General features: G+C 37.8%; 1 protein-coding gene across 1 annotated transcript; it reads right to left on the bottom strand.

Annotated features, from left to right (window-relative positions):
- Positions 1-479: 479 nt before the first annotated feature.
- Positions 480-18328, bottom strand: LOC107094837 (CTTNBP2 N-terminal-like protein). The gene is made up of 5 exons (XM_015390699.1): positions 18188-18328; positions 15108-15215; positions 4832-5083; positions 4272-4379; positions 480-1961 (listed from the first exon to the last, which is right to left on the bottom strand). The coding sequence occupies exons 1-5, from the start codon at positions 18191-18193 to the stop codon at positions 690-692; spliced, it is 1746 nt and encodes a 581-aa protein (XP_015246185.1). The 5' UTR covers positions 18194-18328; the 3' UTR covers positions 480-689.
- Positions 18329-27685: the final 9357 nt, after the last annotated feature.

Raw genomic sequence — 27685 nt, 5'->3', positions numbered from 1 at the left:
CATATATATAAGACAGAACAAGCATGTTCATGTCAGATTAGATGAAAACTGGAATAGGGAAGATGATGTAATTAAATTCAGAATCAAAATAGTTTATTGATGGAAAAGGGAAATTAAATGATAAGACGGATAGATTTAAAGACATAGCAATCTTAGAACAAAGTCCAGTTAGAGGCTGCAAAAAGCTTTAACCAAGGGTGGAGGTTTATCGTCCAGCAGGAAAGTGACCTTGAAGGTACAGTCAGCGCAACTATTGAAATGTTTTGTTAAACATTTATGCACTGGAATGGCCAAGTCAAAGCTCAAAAACTTGAGATCAAAATCTGAGGCAAAACTAGCTGTTTGACATTGATATCCATCTAATCTGACCGATCTTAGGCTATAAATAGGCTTGCAGGTTTATTTGCAGCACAAACAGGTTCTGAAACCGACTGACACTGTGGGAATAATGCACTAGTGCTACTTTGTGCCAGCCTATCAAACATTTCAGGAACAACCTTTAACATATTGAAGATTGTAGCTGAATTGAGACAAAATGTGAAAAAAGATTGGATGGTATGAATGCTTTTACAAGGCATTTTACCTTTACAGTAACAGGAATGCTAATTTAGAGTTTAAGAGGGATAGTTAACATCAGAAACTAAAGGAGCAGATTTTTTCAACAGTTTCTAAGAAGTGGACATTGGACCCTAGGATAAGACCAAGTCTGATTCCTTGGATGCCTCCTGCCCGCTGCTGCTGTGCCCACAGTTCCCAGTCAGTTCTGGAAAGAGGCTGGTCCGAGCAGAGTGATTAGGGGAACCTGGAGTTGGACTCATGCCGGGCCTTTTAGGTGGTATTGGAGGAGGATGGGTCTTCTCTGAACGAGGAGTAATGGGAGAGCGAAATACTGGAGATAATGGCCCTGAAGAAGGCGACCTTCCCCCTGTGGGAGATGCTGCCAGATTGCGGTAGTCTGTGCCAAATGGAGAGTTGTTAATCGTTGGCGACTTCGCTCCAGCCTGCTGGCTGGTAAAGCGGGACAGCACCTGAGTGACAGTGTTGCGGGCCAGCTGCTTCGCCGCGCTGTGTTCTGGTGGAGGAGGAGTGGAGGCGGTGGTTGGGGAGAGGTCTCTGGGGGAAAGGGGTCCACCGTGCTGCTGCTGATCCAGTTCGGCCTGACTCTGAAACTTGTGCCTTGCAGCCTGAAATCGTTGGTTGACTCCAGCCTGATAGGACTGAAGGAAGCCCGGGCTGCCCAGACGCTTGGCTAGAACCGGAGAGGAAACAGGGGAGGAGGAGAGGGAAGAGGAGGCAGTGCTAGAGGGAGACTGAGGATGAGGAAAGGGGTGAATAGGGGAATGCAGAAGTGCTCCACCTCCATTATCCACTCCATTTTCTGCTCCTTTCCCTTCATGTGCTAATGGATCTGTCTGTTTATGAGCCTGCAGACCATTGACCTTTGGCAGCGTAGCCGACTTTGGAGTGATCTTTCCATCTGGTTCAGTCTGAACAGAGATGGACACCATCTTACCCTGTGACTCCTTTACCTCAGTCACAGCCTCTTTTACCTCTGTTTTACATTCTTGGGGCTCAGCTAACCTTTTTCTAAGTTCTTTCACTTGTTTTTCAAGCTCCCTGCCCTTCTCCTCCTCTGCTTTTAGTCTGGCTTTCATCTGCTCTCTTTCAGCATCAAACTCAGCCACCTGTTTCTCCGACCTGGCCTCAAGCTGGGCCACCCTGCTCTTCTCGTACTCAAGAACTTGCTGGAGCTTCTCGAGTGCGCAGGTCTCTTCTTGCAGCAGCATGTGGAGTTGCGAGACCTTCTGGGCCTCCTCCTGAGCTTGGCTGCTAGCCTTCTGGAGCTCCAGCGTCAGACTGGAGGAGAGCTGCTGCTGCTGGCACAGCGACTCCTCTACCTTGCTCACCACTTGCGTCTTTTCCTTCTCCAATCTCTGCACTGTGGCACGCTCCACTTCCAGCTAGACAAGAGAAACAGACATATCAATGGAAGCAGATCATCTGCTTTCAACCACAAGGTGGCAACAACGAGCTGCTCGTATAACAACACAAAAGTTTTTTAATTAACTGATAATACTTTCAAATAAAACCATTTTCACTACACACTCTCTTTAATTATTTCTATAATAGGTGTGCTTTAAAATACATTCACCATATTATACATTTCGGCTGTTCACTAGAATCCTGTGCATTTGTGTGAATGTTAAATAGTTTATCTGACACTGAAAAGAAAAGCAATGCTTAATTTTTGGTAGGAATTTGAGACTTGCTTCTATATAAGTTTTCGCTGGCCTTTTTAAATGTGGTTCTTATAAAATAACCATATTTGAATCTTAAACATTTTTTAATAATGATCTGGCATGGTATCCTTATGAAGTAACCTTTCCATCAGGCTACTAAGAAATGTAGTCTTGATATAACTTTTTTGAGCATTAAAGGAAGTTGGAGGTGATGAAATAAACCAAGTCTTTGAAAAAACAAAAACTAAACAAACAAAAAAAAAAAAAAAACATAACACCAAAAGGCAGGAGAGCCCCTGGAAGATGCTAAGGGATGCTGTGTTACATAAGGCCCTTGTGCAATTGTGTGCTCACAGTGTGTGTTTGCCAGCTGACCTTGCATTAGACATTAACATCCTTTATCTCAGATTTCCTGAGGCCATAAAGCACCATGGCTGCAGGACAACTAAACAATAGCCTTTTCCTCATCTGTTTCCCATGGAACAGTTCTGGGCTTTTACATCCAGTCTGTGTGTGTGTGTAAATTATATAAAGGCCATGCCCTCTCCACCCTACTGCGTTACACAGAGGAGCTGCCTGTGTAGCTTCCCTACTCTGTCATTTTGTTTTAAATCACAGAATGGACACTAAGGAAGAACACAGTGCAGACAGTCACATGAGACAGGAACAGAATCCTCTTCAGCAGATGTAGGACTCTCACCTCTTTGTTCAACTTTTTCCATGTTTTGTCACATTACAACCAGGAAGTATTATAGTGGGGCTTTTTCTAATAGATCAACACAAGTTTTAAGCATCACAAACCAGTGATTTTCAAAAGAATTTTAAAGCTGGAATCTAAAAGGTGTATAAATGCATCTCTTATCTAAGAGGGACTATTAGTGTCACCCAAAAAAGATGTTGGGAGTGTTTTACTTTTTCTTTTCTGGTACAGAGTAAAGATAAACATTTGAGATTGAACATGAAATTTGATTTTAATTTTAATAAAGTGGAATCGGTAAGAAACATTTTTTAGATTCCTTTTAGTTAATGAACATAAAATGTACAGAATATAGTGAAAATAAAATTCTTAATTCTTCAGTGAAAATTATCTCAACCCGAGTAAGATTTGATGGAAATTGCCTTTGAACGACAATCTTCTCAATTTGTGAATTTGTCTCAGTTGGATTCAGATATTTTACTTAACAATTCAAGCACATGAAAACTCTTTGATCTAATTACCTAAAGTGAAACTTATTTAATTTCAAAGTAGTCACTGAAGTGGTCAAAATCTGCTGACCCAGTATAGCGTGAATTTCATTCCATTATTGTTGAAAATAAAGAATGCATTTTCTAAATGAAAATTGAAAAACAAAATCCAATCCAGAAATGAAATTTTAAATACTTCTTAATTCCCCCCTTAGAGTTTATCTTTTTCAAATTATTTTTGTAATTTTTTTTGTTTTTTGTAATTCTTAATATTTTTTTCAAACTGTTTTTTTCAATTTTCTTTTTTTGAGATTTCTTTTGAAATAGATGATTTACAGATCACATGGTCTACACTTTGAACCCAATACAAAAGCTCGCTCATGTCCATACAGACAAATAGAAATGCATTCACTCCAAAGAAAAGCCCACCCCCATAATTGAAGAGAAGTTGATATTTAAAACACCAATTAATAAAACCCAATCTGAAAAGAGAAATTTAGCTTAAATTAGATCCTGATAAATACAATCTATTATAAAGTCACTTTCAAAGGTATCGGATTACATTAGTTTCATTGAAGGGTGCTCTATCACAGTAAGGAGGCTGAATGTAAATGCATGCTGCACTTTTTAGATTTGCACTATAAATCACTATCCTCCAACTTCACAGTTATTTGGTACTTTGGGCTGCTCTTTTTCATAAAAACATGGTAAAAAATAACAACAAATTCAGGGTGGTAATGTACCGAAACATAAAAATGTTTAAGAATGCTTAAGAAAAATGTATTTTTTCCATGTCACTGACATGGATGTTGTTGCAGCATTCATTAAGCTTTGCATGTCACACACCTCCTGCAGCATCTTTTCTCTTTCTGTCTCTAATACGAAGACATAGTCAGCACGGCGAGCAGACTCATGGGCGTACCGTTGTTTCTCCACCTCCAGATCAGCAATCATCTGAATAATGACAGACAAGAAATATTCAAAATATTGGGCATTAATATGTACCCAGGTTTTCTTATGTAGCCAAAATGAAAGTGATTCAATCTAATTCAATATTTAAGAGGTAAGAGGACAGTGAAATGTCTCAGTGTTGAGACCAAAGCATTAAAAATATTGTTCCCAGGGTTCTTAAAAAAAACCCTAAATATGATCTGCATCATATCTGGTTGGAAAATGAATTAGGCAGTCTAAAGGTTAATGACTTATTCACTCCGACAAAGATTAGCTCTGCTGTGTAAACAAGACAAAACCTCCACTAAACCATAAACTATCCAATATGCACAAAGTTATTGAACAAATCTAGTGCACAAATGTCTCCTTTATGTTACGTTGGCAGTATTGCAAACTCAAAGTGTTTTAATCTAAGAAGGACTAGTGTCTGAATATGGGAAGAATTTTCCATTTACCCTTCTGTGTCGGTTCTCGGCAGCAGCCAGCTGTCCCATCATCCTCTCCTGCATCCTCTTGCAGTGAGTCATGACTAGTTTTAGGACAGCCAAAGGGTTTGGGCTCACCGCCCGGCCGTGCGGATGTGCGTTGGGTTGCCGGAGCGTGTTCTGTCGCTCTGAGGCTTCGTCGTCCCGCTGCAGGGCCAGGTATGGGTCGCTGAGGTCATACTGGCCATAACGGTCTTGGACAAACTCATCTCGATGTTGCGCCTATAAATGTATATGGAAACAAAAAAAAAAAACGTAAAATAAGGTACTTTGTGTAATGTCTGGAAAGATGTGGGGGTTCCCAAACTGTATGTGTTTATTTCTTATGAACAGATGACATAACAAAAGGTACAAGAATCGGAATGATTGGCTAAGATATGCAGTCATTATAGCAGGGAGATAAATTCGACAGTTTAAACTGTCTAAAGTACAGCAGTTTCATTGAGTACACCTCAAAAGCCACTGACGTGTCCGACTGTGTCATTTTGTTCTAAAATTCAGGCAGTGTTGCCACATCCTCCTAAAATGTGTTGTAGTGGTCGAGGAAAGAAATGCAATCAAAAAGATGCAAACAACGAAAAACACAAAACAACATTATGAAAAAAATCGCTGTTCAGCTTCCTTTTGATAGATTGCTCGATACCAGCAGTACGTGTCCACTTATGTTTTGTAGCATATATTTTATCTCATCTAAATAACGCTTTAGAAAATCCCTATAATAATTAAAAAAACAAACAATAGTAGGTTGAACTGTGGGTGAGAAATTATAGATTGGTTACTATTACATGTGATTCTCGAAAGTCACATGTTTTTGTTCTGATTGCATTTATTTTGATTTTAGTTTTAGGAGGACAGATAATAATAATAAAAACAAGGTGTTCAGGCATCTGTTTGTTCATTTGTATGCAGGAAGTCTGTACTGGGTGCTGTTATCATCAGGAGAGCAAGCAGATGGCTGTTCCTGTCAACCCAAACACAAAGAGATGAGGCGCTGCTGTTCCACCCCCACAAGGGGCAGATGTTAACTCCTCTCTGGGGATGCAGGGGTTAAGGACTTTAAATCCCTATTTTACTAACAGACACAAATGTCTGCTTATAAAATGGTAACATTTTATCACCAAAAAAAAAAGGGTTTCAAGTCAAACACGGTAATATGATAACAAAATCCCAATTAAATCTAAAGTTTTCCTGCACATATGTTAAAGTAGTTTTTAATGGATACATCATGGGGCCTCATTGACCTCCAACCTGGTCACAGTGTCATCAGGGGGTCTCATTAGCTGCACAACAGTTCGTTGGTTTGAGTTCTGGGGGCATTGGGGGTCAGTTTTTGGTCTGGTTGATTAAAGCACACCCGGAAGAGTTCGCACCATTTGACACCAGGACACCTTTAAATTTTATTTTATGCAGTCTTCAGCAGAATCTCTGGTCCACAAGCCAAACGACGCTCTGCTTTTCAGCCAGAACATCTCGTTTCTCAGGTTGTCTCATTTTAACACACAGACAATCTGAGAGAGCTCAGAGCAGTGATGGTGTATACAAGGCTTATTTTTTTTTGGGAGCTAAAATGATGGCAATTTGCCTAAGAAAACTTAACAGAACCTGCACTCATCTTTTGTAATATGACACATTGCCTCCAGATCTAATTAGGTATACTTCAAAGCATGAAGATTATCCTGTTTATGCGTATCTTAATTTGCAATAGACCTGCAGAACAACAAATGTACACTCTCCTATGTTAGCAGGGTTTGCACCGCAGGCTTTAAATAGGCCATTAAATATTGCACTCTAAATGCGTACAGAGGCCCAGTCAGGATAGGTCTGATCATAATGACAGGGTGTGCTTTCCTTTATGACAGGGCAAGACAAGCCAACCCTGGCAGCAGTCAAGCTCTCATCCCTGCCCAACAGCTGATGTTTGTAGCCATTTGTGGGAAATAACATATTGCATAAGAAATATTTACTGCTGTATTCTTGTATCGTGGATAATGTTGAATTTGAATTTCATGTGCTTGGGCATGTCAGCCTCTACTGCATTCCTAGAGCAAAAGTTAAAATATTAATTTCCACTGGAAAACTTGTTGAGTCACCTGAAGCTCTGGGGGATACACTAGGTGTTTTGAGCCACAGAATTGAATTTCTTAAGTGAGTTCCTAAAATGAATCACAATGAAGTCAGCGGTGAACATGAACAACACCCCAGCTGCAAAAGGTAGCGCTTGCAGTTCTCCAATTACAAATCCAAACCTTTCCCTCTGAGTCAGCTATTACCATTACAAAAGAACAATGGACATTCTCATACAGCATCTCACCAAAGTCAGAATTCCCTCCCTTAAAATATTTGCAGTTTGTAACATGTTATTGTCAAATTCATGGACATCACATAAGGTGATGCAAAGTAATCAGTGCACTGCTTGTGCAACAATGTTAGTCTGCTGTGTTTTTAGAAAAACTCAATACAGCCAGTTACATCTCCTGCACCCCTTGAACTGATCACAGTTTGTCACGTTACAACCACTGCCCTTTAAATGCACTGCATGTTATCTACCAACACAAAGTAGCACCTAATCTCAAAGGGAAAGAAAAAAGTTGTTTTGTTTTTTAACAAATAAAAATGTTAAAAAAAGATTTTGTGCATATGTATTCAGAACAACCTTTTGTGAAGTCATGACTCCAGGTCTTCTGGGTTATCCCTTAAAAAACAACTCAAGCTTAGTCAAAAAATATGGGAAAGCCTTGCTACATTGCACGAAGGTCTTGACTTTGATTGGCAACCCAAACACTTGAATATATTTTGAATTAATCCAGTCTATTTGGTCATTTTTTATTCATCTGAACAATATTCTCAACCTTAAGTCTACATGCACTACTCTAACCAACAAAGATCTGGTTTAATATATATTCTAAAACATACTTCTGATAAAATACTAATAGAAAAATAAATATCCTTAAAAAAGCCAAAGAAAAATCATTAAATCACAAGCATTCCTCCTCCAGTAGTTCAATATATATTTTTAATATCAAATATCTCAGTGATTAATCAAAACAATAAAAGTAAATAGTGAATAAATATTGTAGAACTGACCTATCAGCACAGGTATGAAAAAAGATCAGTTTTACATTAACAATACTTATTATTTCAATGAAACGTTCTATAAAAGTATCAAGCAGAACTTTATGGCAGCAGTCATACTGGAAATATATTGCCAAATCTATATTGGCTAGACAGGACACACACACACAAAAAAAGAAACAAAAAAGAGAAAAAGATCACTAGTTTTTTTTTTTACATGAAAATAAACGACAACAACAACATAATTGACAGCATCAGCTCTTTGCTACCACTGAAAATAATAAAGTCATAGATTATTTAGGGAGAAAATTTGAAAAAGAACTTTCCAACATAGTATATCGAACATTTAATGGATTGCCACTGCAATTCCAGGGAGCATAGAAATATATAGAAAGTGCAATGCCCATTTCTATGACTTTAATATTCCACATCTCAAGCAATGAAAATGTTAAAATGAAAATCAATTCTTACTTTTTTTGTGAAAAAAGCTACCACTGCAAAGGTGATTAATTACCACCTCTTGCAAAGATCTAAAATAGCTGTTAAACCTATAAAATGTGTGCTTGGCTGAGTGAAAGGAAATCTAAAAGAAAAAAAAAAAGGTTGTACTTTTTTAGCTAACAATAAAAATGATGAAAATTGCTCTGTGGCTCAAGTTTTAAACAACCATTAAGCTCAGTCTTAAGTTGAGGACTTGTCTTGGTCTGCAAACTAGAACTGTAATAAAAAGGGACTTGTTGGGGCAAGAGTTCCACTTATACAGTTCTTGCCTGGGAGCCGGATTACAGTCTCTAAATAACATTTGAATGAGCCGCAGAAAGACAGAACCGAGATTACAGCCTGTTGTTTTATAAAACCTAATCAGCTGTGTGTTTAAGACTCAAACCATATCCCCCGCACCTGCCTCCCACACATTAACCACAGATGGCACTTCGACAGCCGCAAAGCACAAACCAAACATCTCAAAGTAATGTTTAACTGCATGAAAAAGCAGTTTGTGCTGAAACACTGAAGTAGCTTGTCAGCCTTTGCACAAACATCGCCTTCAGAGGGGCATAACATGTAGTATCGCTGGGCGGAACAAGGAAGTGCTCTGATTTATCTGCAGGAGTCAAATATTAAACTGTCAGGCAATTCATTGATATAGCACCGGGGTAAACCTTCATAGGAAATCAGTATTTCATCACTAACCACCTTAAATTAAACATTAAAGACTGTCTTTGTTTTCAAACTGGGTCTAGGCAACATGGGTTGTGATAAAAACACACAATGAGCACATACTAAGTATATTTTCCTCATAAATTAATTTGCACCGTATCAGATGTGTTGCCTTATACTGTATAAGTGGTTCAATGATAGGGACCAGTTACAATGCTTTAAAAGGAAGCTGTCTGATGCCTTCTGCTCTTTCTTTAGTTATGAACAACATGTCCAAATTGGGCTTTGCCTCTTGAGTAGTTATAAAGTACACAGTCTTATCGGAGCAACCCACTCCTGCCAGGCCCTTTTGTTTATGGAGGCAGGAAAACATGTCAGCCTGCAAAAATAGACAAAACATTTTAGGACCAAAGGACATGACATCATGTGGAACAACAAAAAAAAGTGCCCTGCTGAGAAGGAAAGGAAAAGTTTGACCACACAAAACGTGTTTCTAAGCTAAACCAAACCGAGTTAACTCATCTGTCAAACAGTGGTATATAAATCAGATCCGTCTGAAAAGCATGTGTTTAAAGTGTTTAGAAAAAATAACACCAGTTTGTTCTGTTTGTGGTAAACTAATAAAACAACATGCATTTTTTTCAAGATTTTTTGTTTCATCACCACAGGTTAAAAATGCTTTAGTGAGATTTTACAGTGCTCTGTACATTTAGGTTAGGGGTTTAGGACAACCTAATTTTAAAGTTCATTTTGGCCTGCTTTATTCAGTGCATTTAGGCTCACTGTTCTGGTAGAAAACAAAATGTAGCATTTGTGTTTCTTGTGCTTTGTGTAATGCATCTGTTCGGCCCCAGGGAACAATGCTGCCATCACCCTGCTTAACAGTTCTGCACATTTCTTACATTTAAATGCATTGTATTGATTGCTCCAAACATCCTTATTGTCATTGTGGTAGAAACGCTTAGTCTCTTTCAACTGACCATAAAACTTTCCTCCTAAAGGCATTTGGCTGTAAGCCTCAGTCACGCCTGGATGATTTTTTCTTTTTTGTTAGTCAGCATCCTCTCACTCCCTGCTGATTTAACTCCCCTTTAATTGTTTGCATAGACAGAGGTTTTCCAGTAGTTTCCAGTTTATGATGTGCTTTAGTCTTGATGGTTCTTAGGGTGTTCCAAGTGTAAATACATCATGATACAGTAGAAGCCTTTAATATAAGCCAATATCAATAATTATGAATTAGAGTTTTGTTTGTGTATGTAAATATGGACCCAGGGAAATAACTGAACTTAAATTGTAAGTAACTCTATTCAAATGTCACCTTTAGCTTTTAAAAATAGGTCAGCCCTACCACCAGCCTTGATTAGCTTGACAGTGACAGGATGAGTGGTTAAATCCTAACTCTGCCTAAATCCACCAGACATCTGTGTAGTTCTAGATCAAAGTTCAGTGAAATTATAGATCATTCTAATGGAAATATTTTCTATTGATATTAATCAAGCCTTAGTTGCTCCTCAATATCCTTAGCAATGTGTCTTCATGTGAGACTAACAATTTGGTCAGATGATATACTGTACACTTAGATCAATGGCATAACGACACAACAATAGGCCCATAAGCAACATTATCTGGTCGGGCCCCATATAAAGTGCAACACCCAATACCCCCCAATAAATTCAGGTATAATCCAACAAAGAATGTTAAAAATATGTTTGTTAGAAAACTAGCACAAACATATCAGTATTACATTCACCCTGGCACTGTCCAGCTGTCTCAGGCTTTTAGATAAGGGTATGTGAAGAAAAACCACATGCTCAGAATTCACAGTCCCAATCTGCTCATTACTTTGCCTTTTTGGTGACATCACTATAGTGGATTTGGAAACAAACAGATGCAACACCTTTATTGCAGTTCTAGGAAGCGCAAAGACAAAAACAACAGTTAAGAACTGGAAGAATAAAGAGTTTCAAAACAATTTATTTTTAAAAATCTGATGTCAGTTTGTGTTTCCATGGAAAGAATGTCCGATTTATAGAAACAAACATAAAACGACTAAATGGGTTTTGTCTCTAAAAATAAAACAAATCAATCAGTGGAAGTGCTGAGTGTTGGTATGGATTGCAGTATGATAAATGTCATGATACCTGGGTCACAATATGATATTATCACGATATTGCAAATCACTAAATATTGCAATATTTAAGCCAGCTATCAAAATGAAATATATAGATAGACAAGAAGCAAGTCATCAGAAGGTTTTGATCATTCAGTTATTTTAGTATCTATCTTTTTTGGGGTTTGAGTCAGTCCACGTTTTCCATTTTTACTGCCTCAACCACAGTATGGTGCTGTGCTGCACAGCAAAAGGGCTTCATGGCGATATCAACCAGAGTGGCGATGCAGAGGTAGCCCACTTACCCCCATTGTTTTTAGGTAAAAAAATGTTTTATATTATTTTTATTGCTATTAGAAATTGAAAGATTGATATTATAGTGAGCAGCTGAAAATTACGAAATATTGCTGAATCACTTTTTTCCCACATCCCTTGTCAGTGGCATAGGGGGTATGTACTTGGTGGCCTTGACATTGAGGTCAGTGAGAATGCTGGAATTAGGGTGATGCAGTTTCTAGATGTATTAAGCATTAAGGTGATGCTGAGAGGTGGTGATGTCTAACATGGAGGTGTGAGTGGTGGGAATTCTGCTAGTGGTAGAACTGAGGCGGAGATGGGCTGTAAACCCCTATGCTCTGTTTTGGTACAGTATAAAGGTGTGAGCAGGTTCTGGGCAGCTAAGGATCTGCCCCGGCTGTCTGTCCACTTGGTAAAGGGTGCCTCCCCAGTGTCCCTGGCCCCGCTGGTGGTCCAGTGGGAGTGGTGGCCGGTGTTTGATTATGTGAGGGTGTGGGGACATGGGATCTCTGGGGATCTCTGGGTGGTCCCTAGTCTTGGTCATTACTATATTGGTGTCATTGTGGTAGAAGCGAAGTGGGAGTCATGATATCAACTCTGTGCCCAGCCGCAAAAACAGTAAACACTGTATCATGCAGTGCATAGTGTTTTAAGGGGTTGGGTCCTGAGCTTGGTCAGCTCAGCGGGGGATTACTGTCCAAACAAACATTATCATCACACAAATAATCAAAATGGTTGAAGGGTATCATTCAGATTAAAATCATATAATTGCTGCATATTAATTAAGTTTGGTTGTGTATATTGTTTAGCCTGTATTTATAATTTTGACTTCAACAGACTAGAGAAAGTCTAAAATAAATGTATGAATGTGTGCTTAGTTCTTGTTGTTTATCTTTGAAGTTTTATGGTAGATTTTTAGTCCAATGCAAGAAATTCAAATTTTAGTATTATTATTGAGAAATAAAGTCAAATATTTATTAATATAGCAGTAATGAGTGTACAGTATGCAAGCTTATAAACTTATACTATTAAACCTTTAATTTACTTTTTCTTTGAGCAACAGAAACTCTGTCTGTAGTGGATTTTACTAAGGATAATAATAGCTCTAGATCTCAACAGATAAGGACAATTGTCAGCTTAAAAAGATACGCCACACCTCTTGGAATGCAGGAACTGCATGGTGTAAGTTCACAGGAATTCTCCCTCTAGAAAAACTGCTACTCTGTTGCCTAAGAAGTCAGAGCTGGAAGCAGTTCATTTGAGAATCTGTAGAGACAAGTCCCAGAGGTAATGGCATCTCAGCTCACACATAGATACTGATCAACTTCCCAGTCTTATAATGTCACAAGCCCCTAATTGGTGATCAGATATGGCATTTCATTTTAGATTAGCTCTCCTTGTTACCCTTGAGCTTTCCTCTACACACTAACTATTTCTGCAATGACCAGGAAGCAGTTTGCTGCACTGGCTCCCAGTGGATAGAAGGGAAAACAGCGATTTGAGCCAACAACACATTTCACCCTCTTCTCAGTAAATACTAAACAGAGGGGTTATGGTTAAACAAGAAAAGTGCCCCCTACACAGAAAGTGTCGTAGTGTTTAAGTAATAGAAAAGGAGAAAAACAGAAGAACAGTACAGTGCACTTGTCTTGATAATATGCCTCAGTGAATATCAAACACTGCATGCTTCAGATTTCAGAGAGTTTTGTTGGTGTGGTTTCTGTCATTCCATTGAAATGAGATTCTTATATAATTAAAATTGCAGAGCCTTCTGGATCACTGTCTTAAAACATATAAACAATATACATATTTCCTCCCTTTAACTTCAGTCATCACAACTTTTAGATAAAGTATTAACGTCTTTTGGGGCTGGAATTGACTCAGGACAGCTGCAGTTTGTTGTGAGTGTGAAAAAGAAGCCAGCAGGATTGGAGAGAGCTAATTGGACCAGTCACACACACTGAAAAGCATTGTTCTTGAGGGAAAGCTGTGCTCTTTCACTTCAGCTCGCGTGAAAGGGCTCCACAGAGCTCAATGAAAGGTTTAGGAACAACTGGAGAGACAGTCCTTTATCAGAGGATGGCGTAGAGATTGTTGCTGAGTTACGTCCTAGAAATGCAACCCTTGGTGAGTTAAGCTGTCCAAACTGACAGCATTCACATGCTGACTGGGTCAGCTCTACCCACACAGTAAGCACACCATGTTATTACTTCTTTAGACACGTTTAAAGCCTGTGTTACGCATTCCAAGCTCAGCTGGATACAGACAAAATGGCTTTTGGAAGGTTTTGATGTAGGCATGGGCTGGTCCGGTATCCAGAGGTGGGTAAGAATATAAAGTAAAAACCCTGTGTATTTTTTCTTCATCTTGTTCACTTAACCAGAAAGCTTTAAACTGGAGGCCTCAAACTCAAATCCTCGAGGGCAGGTGTCCTGCAACGTAGATGTTTCCTGTTTTAAACATTAGTCTGTGCTGTGGAGCTGACAATGCAATACGTCTTGGTTCAGTTTGCATGTTTTCTAAGCCATAACAAGGCTTTTGTTTATTTGGACCATTCTATAAGCCTGGAACCCAAACACTACTCCAGACATTTTGAATTGAGAAAGCTTCCTGAATGGGAAGCAAAACGTCTTCAAACTTGGAAAACAAAGTCCAGTGGGTTTTTTTTTTTTTAATATTTGGTATAATATCTAGAGTCTTTTTCATTTCTACACCAGGATTCCCTACCTCTGCTATATCAATGTATACAAAGGTTTTAAAATCACAAAAATAACTAGAATTTAGGTAATCAGTTTGGGGCATAGATTATTGTCCTTCCTTCATTTGTGGCTCTCAACTGCTCATTAGCTGTATCAAAGGAAACTAAACTTTTGCTTGACATAAAAGATGAAATTCGGTTGTAAGGAATTATGTTGAACTACAAAAACAAATGGCTATTCTATGGAAACAACGGCCTAATGTTTGCCTCACTGTCTGCTCCACAGTCTGCTTGAATAGGAAGGCTGTATGACACAAATATTGTTTGTATCCTTCAACTAACTAGAGTCCTGTGGTCTCACAGGGATCTAACCTTTTTGATCTGATTCTGGTGTGTTTTATTGTTCAATGGTGTACCTTTGAAAATATATATGAAAAAGGGTTCAGAGTGTTACGTAAAACAAAACAATAGTTAACATATCCATAAAGGATATAAAGCTTATAACTTTGGGGAAAACAGTTTTCCCCTTAAGACATTATAAAACCTGATCAGATATGACTGGATGGCAACAAACATATTCGTGTGAACATCTAAATAGTCCTACAGACTGGTCTGACCTGTAATAATACTGTTGCCTAAGTGATTAAAAGGATTTGGAAACAAGAATGGCCCCCGTTCCATTGTCTTCAAAATCTCTGTTTCCTCTGGTTCCTGTTTACACATCCCCTCCCAGTTGGCTCACATTCTTCCAAGCATTATAAAGAGAAAGCTTAAGCACTAATTGGTGTTTTATTTAATGGACTGCTCAGATGGCAATGACAGTACCAGCTATTTTATGGTCTTATTCAAGTACATTCATTCCTAAATATGGAACAAGTGTGGTGGTTTGTACAAAGTTTTTCCAAACTTACTCTGAGGGTGTGTATGACTACATCCTGAGCCTCCAGTTCTCCCTCCAGGATACTGAGGAGGGTCAGAAGCTCTGCTCGGCTTAGAGCCTCCACATTCATCGTCTCTACCTGAGGTGAGAAAGACGGAAAATAAAAGAATGAAACGGAAAATTCCATTATTTTAAAAATATCTTTAAAAACGATGAATCAGGAACAGTTTGTTGAACTAGGGATGTATTTGTGTTCAGCACTGCCAATAGATTTTCCTTCTTCTTGTGAGTTTGTAGTGAGTGGTACGGAAGTAATTTACAACAAGACTTGGGGGTCCCATCTGTGGCCTCACAGGGTTGTGCTCAGCGTAATAAACAGGAAGCCATTAGCATATCAGCACATTTAGTCGCAGAGGGACAAGGGACAGTTGTCTGTTTTATTCTGTCTCAAATGTGAATAAAAAAGCCATACTGTAGATCTTTAGGCTAATGTATGTTAGCTTTTGGTGTATTTTCTTATTTTTTTTTTTTCCATTTTACATTGACATCACTGGGCTCTTTATCTTATTTATTGTATGATTCATCTGCTATGTCCTTTGTGGCCAGAAAAGCCAGACATGACACATACATCACACATCTGACCTCATCTATGAAAGCATAAGAAACATAAAACAGTTGTCTCAAATGTCCCCCCTTAGAAAAAGGTGTGATAGAGTCATTGTTAGGTCAAAAACTTTGAATCCGTCTACTCCCCTGAATGTAAACTGTGTCAGCTGTGAGGTCAGATAACTGACCCCTGATTATATTCAGCTTATCGCTCAAAGCACACGCCTTGTTTTTATACTGCAATAGGTTGTGAGGACACCTTACTTAACACAGTATTTTCCCATATTGTATTTATTCCTTAACAGGAATGTGTAATGTGAGCTGAAATCTGCTTGAAAATATATGTTATACAGATCATTGGAAAAGTACAGGTCTAGGGACGTTTTTTATTTAACAAATTTAAAATGAAATGTATGTTGGTAGGATTTTAATTGATGACAAGGCATAAAGCCGTGCATCGTAACTTTAGAGCAACTGGAGAGCTCCAAATATCACATGAGATATTGGCCTTTAGGACAGATTCCCAAGAAAAAATCATGACAAATGTTTTCTATATATTACTTTTTTTACCCCCAACAGTGAGGTACAGCTGGTAAAGCTGGTAAGACTTGATGGAAATATTGATTTACCTTTACGTAGGACAATGGGGAAATAAATAATACAAAGCTAGTTTATTTATTATTTAACATATATACACACATATATATATTGACATTTTAATATCAATTAAAATCCCAATAAAATTTAGTCCAATTCCTAGAACATTAAAGTTTTATTTAGGGCTGCAACTAATGATTAATTTGTAAATCGATTATTCTGTATAACATATTTTTGATCAATAAATAATCAGATAGCAAAAGGCTCCTTAAAAAGACTTTTAAAAAAATTTTAACTTTTCAAAATGAGGAGTTCTGGACAGAGCATATTGACAGACAAGTTTTTTTTTTTCTTAAAAGCAAAATGTTTATATATTTACGAAATGTTATGCAGGAGGTTTTTTATAAACATAACAGATATTTGTAATACATTTGTACAAGCATCTGTTGTGAGCATTCTTGATGGTCTCTCTGAGGATTTAATTTTTTTTTTTTATCAATATCAAAGTTATATCGTATTAACAGAATTAAGGAAATGTTATCATGATGTATATTTTAGCCATATTGTCCAGCTGTAGTTAAAAAAAAATAAAAATGACCCAGAAAACATCACACACATCTTTATTTATAAAAATATCTTAACGCCATGTTTCATCTTAGAAAATAGTATTAAAGCCAATTGCCCTTGTTTTAGTTATCTAAGAAACTCCGACTTTGTCTTACAACCATGCAGTTTACAAGATTTTTTTTTCTTACGAAAGCATCCCAAGTACATTCTCTGACTCTTCAAAATTCCTCGGGGCTTTCTTAGGCTCACCACACATACACAACAAATTAAGAGTTTGAATTCATCTACCCGCTTGTATGTATGTATCTTGAGGGTGGTCCTCCGTCTTACCCAATAACATTCTTTTATGTCAGTGTAAACATCACTGTGCATTGTAGCTCTTGGCCATAAGTCCCTCCAATGATACCCGATATCATGGCTTATAAATCAGCTACCATGGAAAATCTTTTCAGCATTCCAAGGATAGCCGCACCATGGGAATAGTCACTCTGAAGTAAATTGCTGAAACCCACTTTGAAGCCCACATGCTTTTAAATGGCAGTTTTGCAGTTTGCATAAGTAAAGCCTGGCAGGTTACTTACAATACATTAATAATTGTTCATATATGCAATAAGATGCTCAGATCAGAGTTAAAAATCAGAGATATGCAAATAAACTATTTGATTTATTCAATGAATGACAGGGTGAGAAAGAAAACTGTCACCAGACATATTTTATGGTTTCATGTGCCATTTTTTCTACTATTTCTCTTTAAATATAATAATTCCAGATGTAAAGAGATATGTCAGGGTCTAATCCTTCTAATAAGATCAGGAGATCCATGCTGATAATGAGTGTGTTTCAATACACATGACCATTGAGTAGCAGCAGTGGATCCACCTGCCGATGTGGCCTTTGTCTGACACATGGGCCAATCATTATTTCCAAAACAGTGTAATTCAGTTCAATTGCAAAGTGACACAGATCTCATCAATACATTGCATTAGCTATCATCTATAGGCAACCTGCAGTGAAAATGGCAAAATCAATACTAAATCAGTATCGCTCCAGTGCTCACTATTATACGCCAAAATAGAACTGAGCAAAAAACCCATCATGTTATAGACCATTTTGATTAACCATATATACTATAACTTATATAAATAAATATATATATATATAGCCTACATCACTTGTATTTCCTGAAAGTTTAACAAAATTGCAAAATCACTTACCGTACAAAAAGGAAATTAAATTATGAGACCAGCGTGTAATTACAGTTTTTTAAATAAAAAGCTGGGGGGAAAAAAACCCAAATAAACATGAGGCCCGTTTTCCCCTGAGCAAACCGTGTGAACATACCTTCATGCGCTCTTGTCTGGTCGCATTAATTGTTTCCCAAAAGCAGAAACGAGACTCCACTAAGGCATGAATCAATGCGGTCCACTGTCACAGGCGCGCCTGCTCTCAGGCGAGCAGCGTGAACAACAGACGCTCATTGACGAGGAGGCGCTCCAATCAGCGCCGCGCGACGCCGCAGGCTGAGCAATAACCAGCAGCAGGGGGCGGGGCTTAGGGCGGAGCCGCGTCTGCGGGATAAACCTCTTTGTTTCATCGGGACTTTGGGACGTCCAACGTTGGATTGCTGTCCACACACACATAACAGCGCGGTGGTCCTATAATGTATCATTTTATAAGTGAGACTTGATCTGATGTGGTTTTTTCATTTATGTTTTTATTTTAGTTTACTTAAAAAAACAAATAGTAAATAAGAATTATAAGAAAAAAAAAAACCCAATCAAACACGCTTGTTTTGAGAACAGCATAGAAAGAGTGAGTGGAGCTTACTGCTTTTCCACGATGCGTCAACTCCCCTTGATGGCCAAATAAGAGCATCACAACACAGTTTGTCTACCACACAGCGCCACACACAGGCACTTATGAAATGTTTGGGTGCTTTTGCTTTATTTCTTTTCTTTTTTTTCTTTTCTTTTTTTCTCTTTTTAGGAATTGGCAGTGGCGGTTCAAGGCCAAATGTACCAGGGGGCCAGGAGGTGGCCCGAATGTTTTCATAGGGGCCTAGAAAAGCATGAAATAAAAAAACAGGGCAAGGGATTCAAAAATATTAAGAGAGCTGCATGAGTTGAAATTTCTATTCAATTAGGTTTAATTAAAATTCTATTTCTTATTAAGTCAATATACATTCATAATTTAGAATTTTTACATTTTTTAAATGAGCTATAATTACCATTTTCTGTAAAACCTGAATTAGAGCATTTTTTTTTTCAAATTTGTTTTTTTTTATTATTATTATTTAGCAAATGAAAATTGGGATCCTATCTCAATACCACTGAAGCTATCATCTTATTGCTTTAAAATAATTACTAAAATAGAATTTGTAAAGAAAAAAACAATGAAATAGATGCAGAGGACCTATCAGTAACCATGTCTGTTCCAGCGCAGATCAATATTATAATTTCTTTGAGTATTATGTCTTGAGTACAGGGGTCATAACAAGGGCCAGGACATGATCTACATGCACACTGGCCCCCATTGGCCCCTGTCTAGAACCACCCATGGGAATGGCTCTGAGTTTATAGGCTTTGGAGTAATCTTTAAACTGTATTCCACCTGACACAAAAACAATAAACAGTAACTGTTTCAACGGAAGGGAAATAGTTACTGTAGGGCTTTTTTTGTCTTGTTTTGCTTTTGAGGTTTGGCATTTAACTGTCTTCAGTGTGTTCTCTGCTTCTTTTGTTCTTCTCTCACAGTCCATCGTTGAGAAAGTACACAGTGTAGATAGGGATCTGATTGCTTTGTAATGGGATTTGTGTAGTATAAAGGGAACTCCTAAATATAGCTGTGGCAGTTATTCCATACAAGTCCAACAAAAGGTGAAAGGAAATACTTTTCCTTTTGGCAAAAATCAAGGGTTTTACATTTATAGTGTGTTCAATAAAAGGCATGCCACTGCCCTCTATTGTATGACCATGGACGGTACACAGATTGAAAGCAGTATGTTCAAGTTTATGTGTAAAGATAGGTCAGAAAGGTGAGGATATTAACTTTCTACAGATTAAGTGAGTTTCCCTTTTGCCTGTGTTCAGACGAAAGTAGATCCACAGGTGTGGACTTGACTTAACTGAAGTCACACCCAGGTTACAGATTTAATAAATTAAAGCATGATTTGTTTATTTTGTAACTGTATTTAGGCATAGATATTAGAGATTTGAACTTTATTGTCTTTACTTGAAATTATTTGATGGTCTTACAAAGCCAAAATATTAACATTCACAATAGAAATAGTTGAGAGAACAAAAAAACTTTTTGTTACATTGTTAACATTTAAAAGATAGCCTTAGACTTCCCAATGACTTGAAATCGAAACCACTTAATTGGACCTAACTTGGGTGTTATTAGTCTTCTTGACATGTGGCTATAAAGACCTGAGTTTTACTTGTGACTTAGGAAGTAACAGCTTGTTCCCACCACTAGGGGAGAACGGAGAGACAATGAGCACCTTGCAAAATCAAGATTTGTAGGGGTAAAAACAAATATTTCCATTTTTAGTTTCCCTTGTCATTGACCAATGTCAATTTCTGTTTATCTGATGTTCTATAATGAGGTAATGGAAACCTTTAACTTACAAACTACTTAGTTATTAAAACATGAATGTTTTATTTATCTTATCCAACCTCGATTTTAAGTTCTACTAAAACAATTTTCCAGAATCTAATCAGTAAAACTTTGTTTTTTGATGTACCACCTTAATATCACAAGTAAGCAAAACCTACCTGAGGTGTTCCTAGCATTTAATGGCTGCCGAAGTGAATTTCATGCTTAATGCAGTCCTAAGTTTTTACCTTTTAGATAACTAATAGAAGTAAAAGAAATATGATTCCTACTCCTAATAAATAACTTTACAGACTGACTGTATACAGTGGCATACAATCCCCTTTATTTGGCTTCTGTATTCAGTCATTCTGATTTCCACTAACAATATCAGATTGGGCCATCGCTTCCCAAAATTACTTTTGAATTGAAAATGCATTTAAATTTGCTAACATTTTTTTTATCTGCTTGTAAATTGTAAAGATCAAATCATTTTTCTCCATTCCTCACCTTTTAACGACATGATGCAACATTAATAACCTGTTTAGGTCCATGTTTTCACCCAGACAAAGTCTAATGCTTTAGGCTGTTAGAAAAGATAAAATAGCATCCTTTACATGTGTTTTTTTTTATATATATATATCATAGCCATGTACTTTACTGCGCTTCTCAACTACATGCGGGTGTATATTTTTTGAAACACAACAGAAGATGTTTTAAAGAGCAGATATCAAGATTTAGTCAAAGGCTGGAATATTATATACAGCTTAAATAATGAATGGCATAGCATATTTGTTTTGAATATCAAATAATTTGCTCAGAAACCAATATACAGCTCTAAGAACATTTAGTGACAAAATTCTAAATCCCATGGTGAACAGAATAAGAGATTTAGAAAGAGCCTGAAATATTTAGAGGCTCTCCAGTCTCACCTGTTGCTGGTCAGTTGGGAAGCTAGTAATTCAAACAGAATTACTAGCTCCTAGTGGGGGATGTCTGCATTGATGCTGTTGATGGCCAAGCTGAAGAACACAAACAGGATCCTGGGGTACTTCTTGGGTGGTCAAGGTGGTGCAGGATGAGGTATGATCCCCAGCCGACATGTTTGCCCATTAAACAAATGTCAGTGGGTCTAGCAGGGGGGCTTTGGACTACTCCAGATGCTTTCAATCCAAACAGCTTTCAGTTTCATGCAATTTTTCAAGTTTCTGTTATAATTGTTGTTCTACATCATAGCCATGCATAGTGTGATAACCCACTTAATTGCACTTAATTGATGCATGTCTGAGTAGTGTTTGTGAATTCTGTTTTCTGAGCAGTAGTCCCTCCTGTCCTGGAAAATGTGTGGCCATCATCGTCCTATGTAGAATACCTTCCCCACGGTGCTCCTGCCATGTACACAACACATCCATTTTCTCCAATCAGGGAGCGGTAATGTAAGGGCAGAACGTGATAACCTCTACTCAAAGTTAAGATGAAGTTGCTCTTTTAGTACCTAGACTGCACAGTGACAGCAACTGTTTGTATTGTCGCTAATGTCTTATTCTCAATAATCATTTTTTTTCTGCTGTGAGAGGTCTCAGACTTTGTTTAGCCTTCCTTAAGGAGAACATTAACCCCTAGGATTTGCCAGAAACAGTAGGATAGCAGCTTTTGCTATTGCTCCCATTTTCCATTAGCTGAACTTAAAGATTAAGGACTATTTTTGTGTGTGCATAGATGGCCAATTTGTCTCTATTATAGTTCACAAATCTGTTTGAATCTGATTGTGAGAACTATTCTTTACCCAGCTAGTCCCCTCACAGGTGCTGCATATCAAAGTGCTAAATAGATTATTGCACAGGTGTACCTCAAGCTAGACTCATTGAAAAAGGCTTCCTGATGTTGTCACCAAACCGCTGTTCATTAAAAAATTCCAACAATAATTTGAGCTTGTTTCCATAGTATAAAATTTGCTTGCCCATACCATAATCTTCATTGTATCTGCAACACCACTCTATTTGTCTGCCATTTGCCTTATACAACGAAAATTGGGTGTGATTCTGAATTTGAACTTTAGTTCCTAGATCCTACTGTATGTCAAGGAACTCTAGACTACTGTGTAGAATCTGGACAGCCTTGGTCCTTTTGGACATCATTATCTGACTGAATTACACATGGATAATGAAAGTCAAAACCATGAATTCTGGGAAAAAAAAAAAAAAAAAAAAACTATGCAAAAGTATGCAAGTTACACAAATGTTCTGAACATTTAAGCTCTCGATGCATCTATAAGACTTCAGCCTATTTTTCTGAATTTACATTTGGTCAGAGGTTGCCGGGTTGTTCTGTGGATGTGACGTCAAGCGCGTCTATGTTGAATAGGTCTGACCTAGCAAACAATTGAAGTGTTATATTCTGAATGGATTTTGTGGATACCCAGAAGCGACTGGCATTCCAGCTCAACTCAGCCACCAATGATGACTCCAGGTAAGGTGAATAAAAGTAAAAAGACAAACAAAAACGTGTTAAGTAGGAGCAGGAGCTATGAGACCGAGCTAAAGTGCTGCAGTGCTGTGTTTTTGCCACAAGTTGCAGTATCATTACAACATTTTGTAATGCCTCTTTAAAAAGTTTTGTTGATTTGCTGTTTTCGATTTGAGTGTGGGGATCATCCGTAAAGAGAACACTGCTCCAAAATGTCAGATACCAGCGGATGTAAACGTTTGGCCATTAAAATTGGTTACAACAAGCCATTGCAGTTAAATCGAGGGGCAATGGAGGATGATCGGCATGCAGATCAGTTTACCCAAGATACTTTTAAATTTTTCCCCCTGATATTTGCAGCAGCTTTCTGGGTGATTGGTCTCATACAATCCTGAAGGTGGAGATGCAGGATATGGAGGTCCTGTGCCGATGTGGTTACCTGTGTTCGTCAGTCATTAGGCTAGGTTGGATGTACTGACCAATTCTCAGAAAAACCTTTGAAAAAAAAATTATGGTAAAATAAATTATCTTTTCAATTTTGGGCCACAGCTCTTGTAGAAATCCTTGCAGTCAGCGTATGAATTGCACACTCCCTCAAAACGTGAATCATAAGTACCATAGTGGTATGTACTAAAACCACACATTCTGGAATGGCTTTTTATTGCAGCCAGCCTAAGCACAACTGTGCAATAAAAATTCAGTATAACCTGCATTTTAATGTGCTAAACCTTTAATCTATTTTTGTGCTAAGCCATTTATGTCAATGTGGGTTGGAGGTTGGTAGAGGATCCAAATGCAGAGATGAGGGAGGCAGATATGAGTTTTGCTGATTTAATGGAAAAAGGCAACAAACAAAATCCAACAACAAAATACCAAAAACCAGGAGACGTCATGGAGAGCACACGTTGAGATCCAAGCAACAACGAGAAACCAGCATAGAGTGGGAGACAGAAACAATTGGAGAACTAATTATCTGATAGGGGCACAAAATCTAACACAAAATTGAAAATAAACCAAGAAAACTCAGAATAACATGAATCAAAGTGGAACTGATAACATAAAAAGAAACCCAGTTAAACACAGAAGTCCACAAGGGCAGAATCATTAAAATTTAGTGATTTCTAGACAAAATATAGCTCAAGATATTAAGTTAAGACCATCAGTCAAATACGGTTTTCTGTATGTCTAAATCACATTTTTAAATATATGTTTTCCATATATGTTAGATTGTGTTGTGTTTGCTCATATGCCATTTGGTTAGATGTAATTCAAACATGAATCATGTCTCTCATAAGACCTGCTGACATCCTGCGTTCTGCTCTGCTCCTTTCGTTATACCAATAAAACATATGACCTAATGTTGATCCTTTGTGTGACTTCGTTTGTTGTAATATGCAACCCGGTGGTGTACACACAGATCGACACTGACACAATTTGTCATAATTTATTTGTGCAACAAAATCCTCCTTTTTGATCTCTATTTGCATGGATATTACGCAATAATATAAGAAATTTGGCTCATTTAAGCAATTATCATATGAATGGATTGTTAATAGAAATGATTAAAGGAAAGATTTAGGCAGAAGATGAGACAACCTTATTTGTCAAATGTCATTTGGTGGAAAAAACATGCACCACTCTGATGTAGAGAGACTGCCGTTGGCTGTTGCTGGGTCAGCTGAGAATAAATAGAGTTGTTTTTTTACATTTCTCCTCTTGTACTCTCATGATCCCATGTTGTGAATGTATCAATGTCAGCCTACTTAGTGTGTGCGTGGGCGCCCAGCGCTTTGCCAATGTCTGTCAGTCTGACTGCAGTGCTACGCAGAGAGAGGATAATTTAGTTTCTCCCTGTTTGGTTCAAATCAGTTTTGCAATCTTGACTTTCAAAATACCACAGTCAAGAAATACAAGGTATTTGTATATAAAAAAGAGTGTAACGGGAAAAATGATTTTTGAACATAAATTAGGTAAATATAAAGTAAAGAAAGAGAATCTGGTGACAGATAAAGGTGAAAAAAAATCTCATACATCTGACTTTTTTAAGCTGCTATCAAATTAAACATCACGATACAAATCAGTTTTTGGCAAACTAATGCAATGTAACTCAGTGTGGTTACATTAGTTTTGACATCATTGACTGCACAAGTGTCTGGCAGATGCTGGGTGGCCTTCATGTCCTCCAGATGCTGTCTAAGAGGAAATGATTGACCTGCTAATGAAGTCTGTGATCCGCCTGTCAGCTTTCTCCCTCAGAGACAATCTTTGACATTGACAGGAACACCTGCCTGTCTTACCCGCTGACCGTAAACATAAAATGTAATGAGACACTTAGTACTTGCACGTACATTATAGTATTCCACTATGAAAGAAATCTAATTTCCTCCCATTATAAAAACATATTTAGTGGTGGAGCTGTAAAGTGAGGCCTGAAAATGAGCTATGGCATTATGTTTGTGGTTAACTGGAACGCTAATCAGTCAACCAGGAACTTGGCAGAGGAGCTGGTGAGTGCTGCCCTCTTTAAGCAGTGAATTAGAGTTTGTGTGTATTTTTTCATCTTTGCATTTATAAAGTAGCGTGGTATGAGTCATTCTGGAGACACTGGCCTAACCATGGCAGCTGGTTAGAAAGGACAGACATTGAAATTGGAGCACAGTGGAGGCTGATGACTGTTAGAGCATGAATTTGCATCAAATCAGTTAATAGGGGTTATTTATATGCCTACACCTGAAAGGAAAAATATTTGGCTAGGAGATAATTCATAGAAAAATAAACAAGATATTTTTATCCTTCAGTTTAAATTTTGAAAAGATAATTGTATCCAAGCCAACAGATGGCAGTATAGGGTAATGAAAGCGTCACAACTGTCCTGAAGAGGAGAACAGAGTTTATTTATGAATAACCATCTTCTGCACTTAAAATATCATATGTTGCTGTAGCTTAGCATCTCAGTACAGCATAATCATCTTCTCTAAAGCAATCTCATATGTTCTTAAGATTTTATATTCTGTTCTTTTTTATTTTTTTGTTTGTACCTCTTTTTTAAGTCTGTAGATTGCGGCAGCTTTAAACATTTACTTTTAGTTCTCTGTACATCGCTCTACATGTACTATCATGAGCAGTATGTCCCCCAAAAAAGCCACATTGCAGCGCTGAGTCTCTCTGAATCCTCTGAGTCATAGGAGCACAGTTAATGGCGTTCAGACTGCTTACTGTTCTGGGACCCAGACTCAGGGGAGCTGAGTAATATTGTGCTGCTGCAATGTCACTTACCTGCAACACCTGGTGGCAGGCCAGAGGGACCTTCTATCTGACATGTTTTACACAATTTTTGTAATAAAAAAGCAACAACAAAAAAAAGAACTTCACAATTCAGAAATTAAATTAGAAAATAAGATTACCAGTGATCATGTAGATGAAGAGATTAATTTCTTTGAACCTGATCCTTTTAAAGATGCTGGAGTTAAAAAGTCTGATAGCAGCTGGTAGGAAGGATAATCTCTATGGTTCTTTGCACTCTTCCAGTGTTTTCCAGTGTTTTTTGGGGAGTGATTTTTTCAACAGGCTGTACACAGGCACCTCTTTTCTTTGCACCATTAGACGTAATGCCTTTACTCCATCACACCACAGCAAAAAAGCTAGAACCTGACATTTACTTGTTTGTAAGATCACACCCGCTAATGTGGACTAGACCTGGTTGGGATTTATTCCTCTTAAAACCCTTATCTGGTGGCTTTGTCTTATTTAGGCCATGGTAATTTCCCTCTTAGTATCTTACATAAATATCCAATGTCTATACCACATTTTTTGTAGATTGTACAAATTCTGTCACAGAGGTCATGACAAACATAAAGGAGGTTTAAATAGCAGGCAGCCAAACCTTTGCTCAGTAAATAAAAAAAAAAAAAAAAAGAAAAGAAAAAAAAAAGGTTTTGACATCTATCCAGTAGTCTTTGTCTATTCTGGTGACGTGCAAGTTGTTCGAGTGCAAGCCACCAGAATTGACAAAGACTGCTGTTTAGGTCTTGAAATGTTTTCAGAAAAACTGAGCCAAAGTCTGATGGCCTCAATTTAAGCCATTGTTTTTTTTTTTTAGTAGGGATTCTTTGTTTGTCTGTAAAGGTAAATTTTATTCAGTTGTTTGATTCAGGCATGTTGAACCAGGGACACATCTAATAATTCTATGTCATTGGGCCTCAAGGATTTGACTCAAAGAGTTCTACAAAAGATGCTTCAATTAGCGTCTTTTTAGCCTCACCAACTGCAATGTAATAGCCCTCAATGAAAGCATCCAGTGGGGCTCTAGATTGTCTCTCATTGGCTTGGCCTAAAACAAATGAAGGCAGCTCAACTAAGGGTCATAGAAAATCTATTGGTTAAGTGGTGATGGCAGGGACATCTGTAGGACCCAATATTTGTTGGGGCTTAGCCCAGGTAAGATGATTTGCTGCGTGTGCAACACGTGCATAAACATTTATTTTAGTAGAGAGCAGATAGCTTTTACATGCAGAATGTGCCCCTTTGGAGTTTACTTTGGTTATAAAAAGGTCTTGTGTTAGTCCTATTATGCAAGTTGGCCTCCCTTACCTCAGCCTCTATTGCCTGACCCTTTGGGATAAAAGCATTTTATTTCATGTTTCTCATGTACATTGCAAGTTGGATTTCAGAATTTTTTTAATATGGTGGCCATCAATACTTGTGTAAATGTCACGTAATGAGCGTATAGTGGCAATATCAATAGCATCGTTAACACAATGATATAATAAAGGTAGAGGA

This window comes from Cyprinodon variegatus, unplaced genomic scaffold, assembly GCF_000732505.1.
Source record: "Cyprinodon variegatus isolate N-32 unplaced genomic scaffold, C_variegatus-1.0 Scaffold509, whole genome shotgun sequence".
Lineage (NCBI taxonomy): Eukaryota > Metazoa > Chordata > Actinopteri > Cyprinodontiformes > Cyprinodontidae > Cyprinodon > Cyprinodon variegatus.
This window is presented reverse-complemented; position numbering and strand designations above follow the sequence as displayed.

What these genes read in the sequence shown, in the direction of transcription:
- LOC107094837 (XM_015390699.1), bottom strand. An exon ending in CCGAGAACCGACACAGAAGG is followed by an intron (nt 4,380 to 4,831) that starts GTAAATGGAAAA and finishes GTCATTATTCAG; the next exon opens with ATGATTGCTGATCTGGAGGT. An exon ending in GAGAAAAGATGCTGCAGGAG is followed by an intron (nt 1,962 to 4,271) that starts GTGTGTGACATG and finishes TCTCTTGTCTAG; the next exon opens with CTGGAAGTGGAGCGTGCCAC.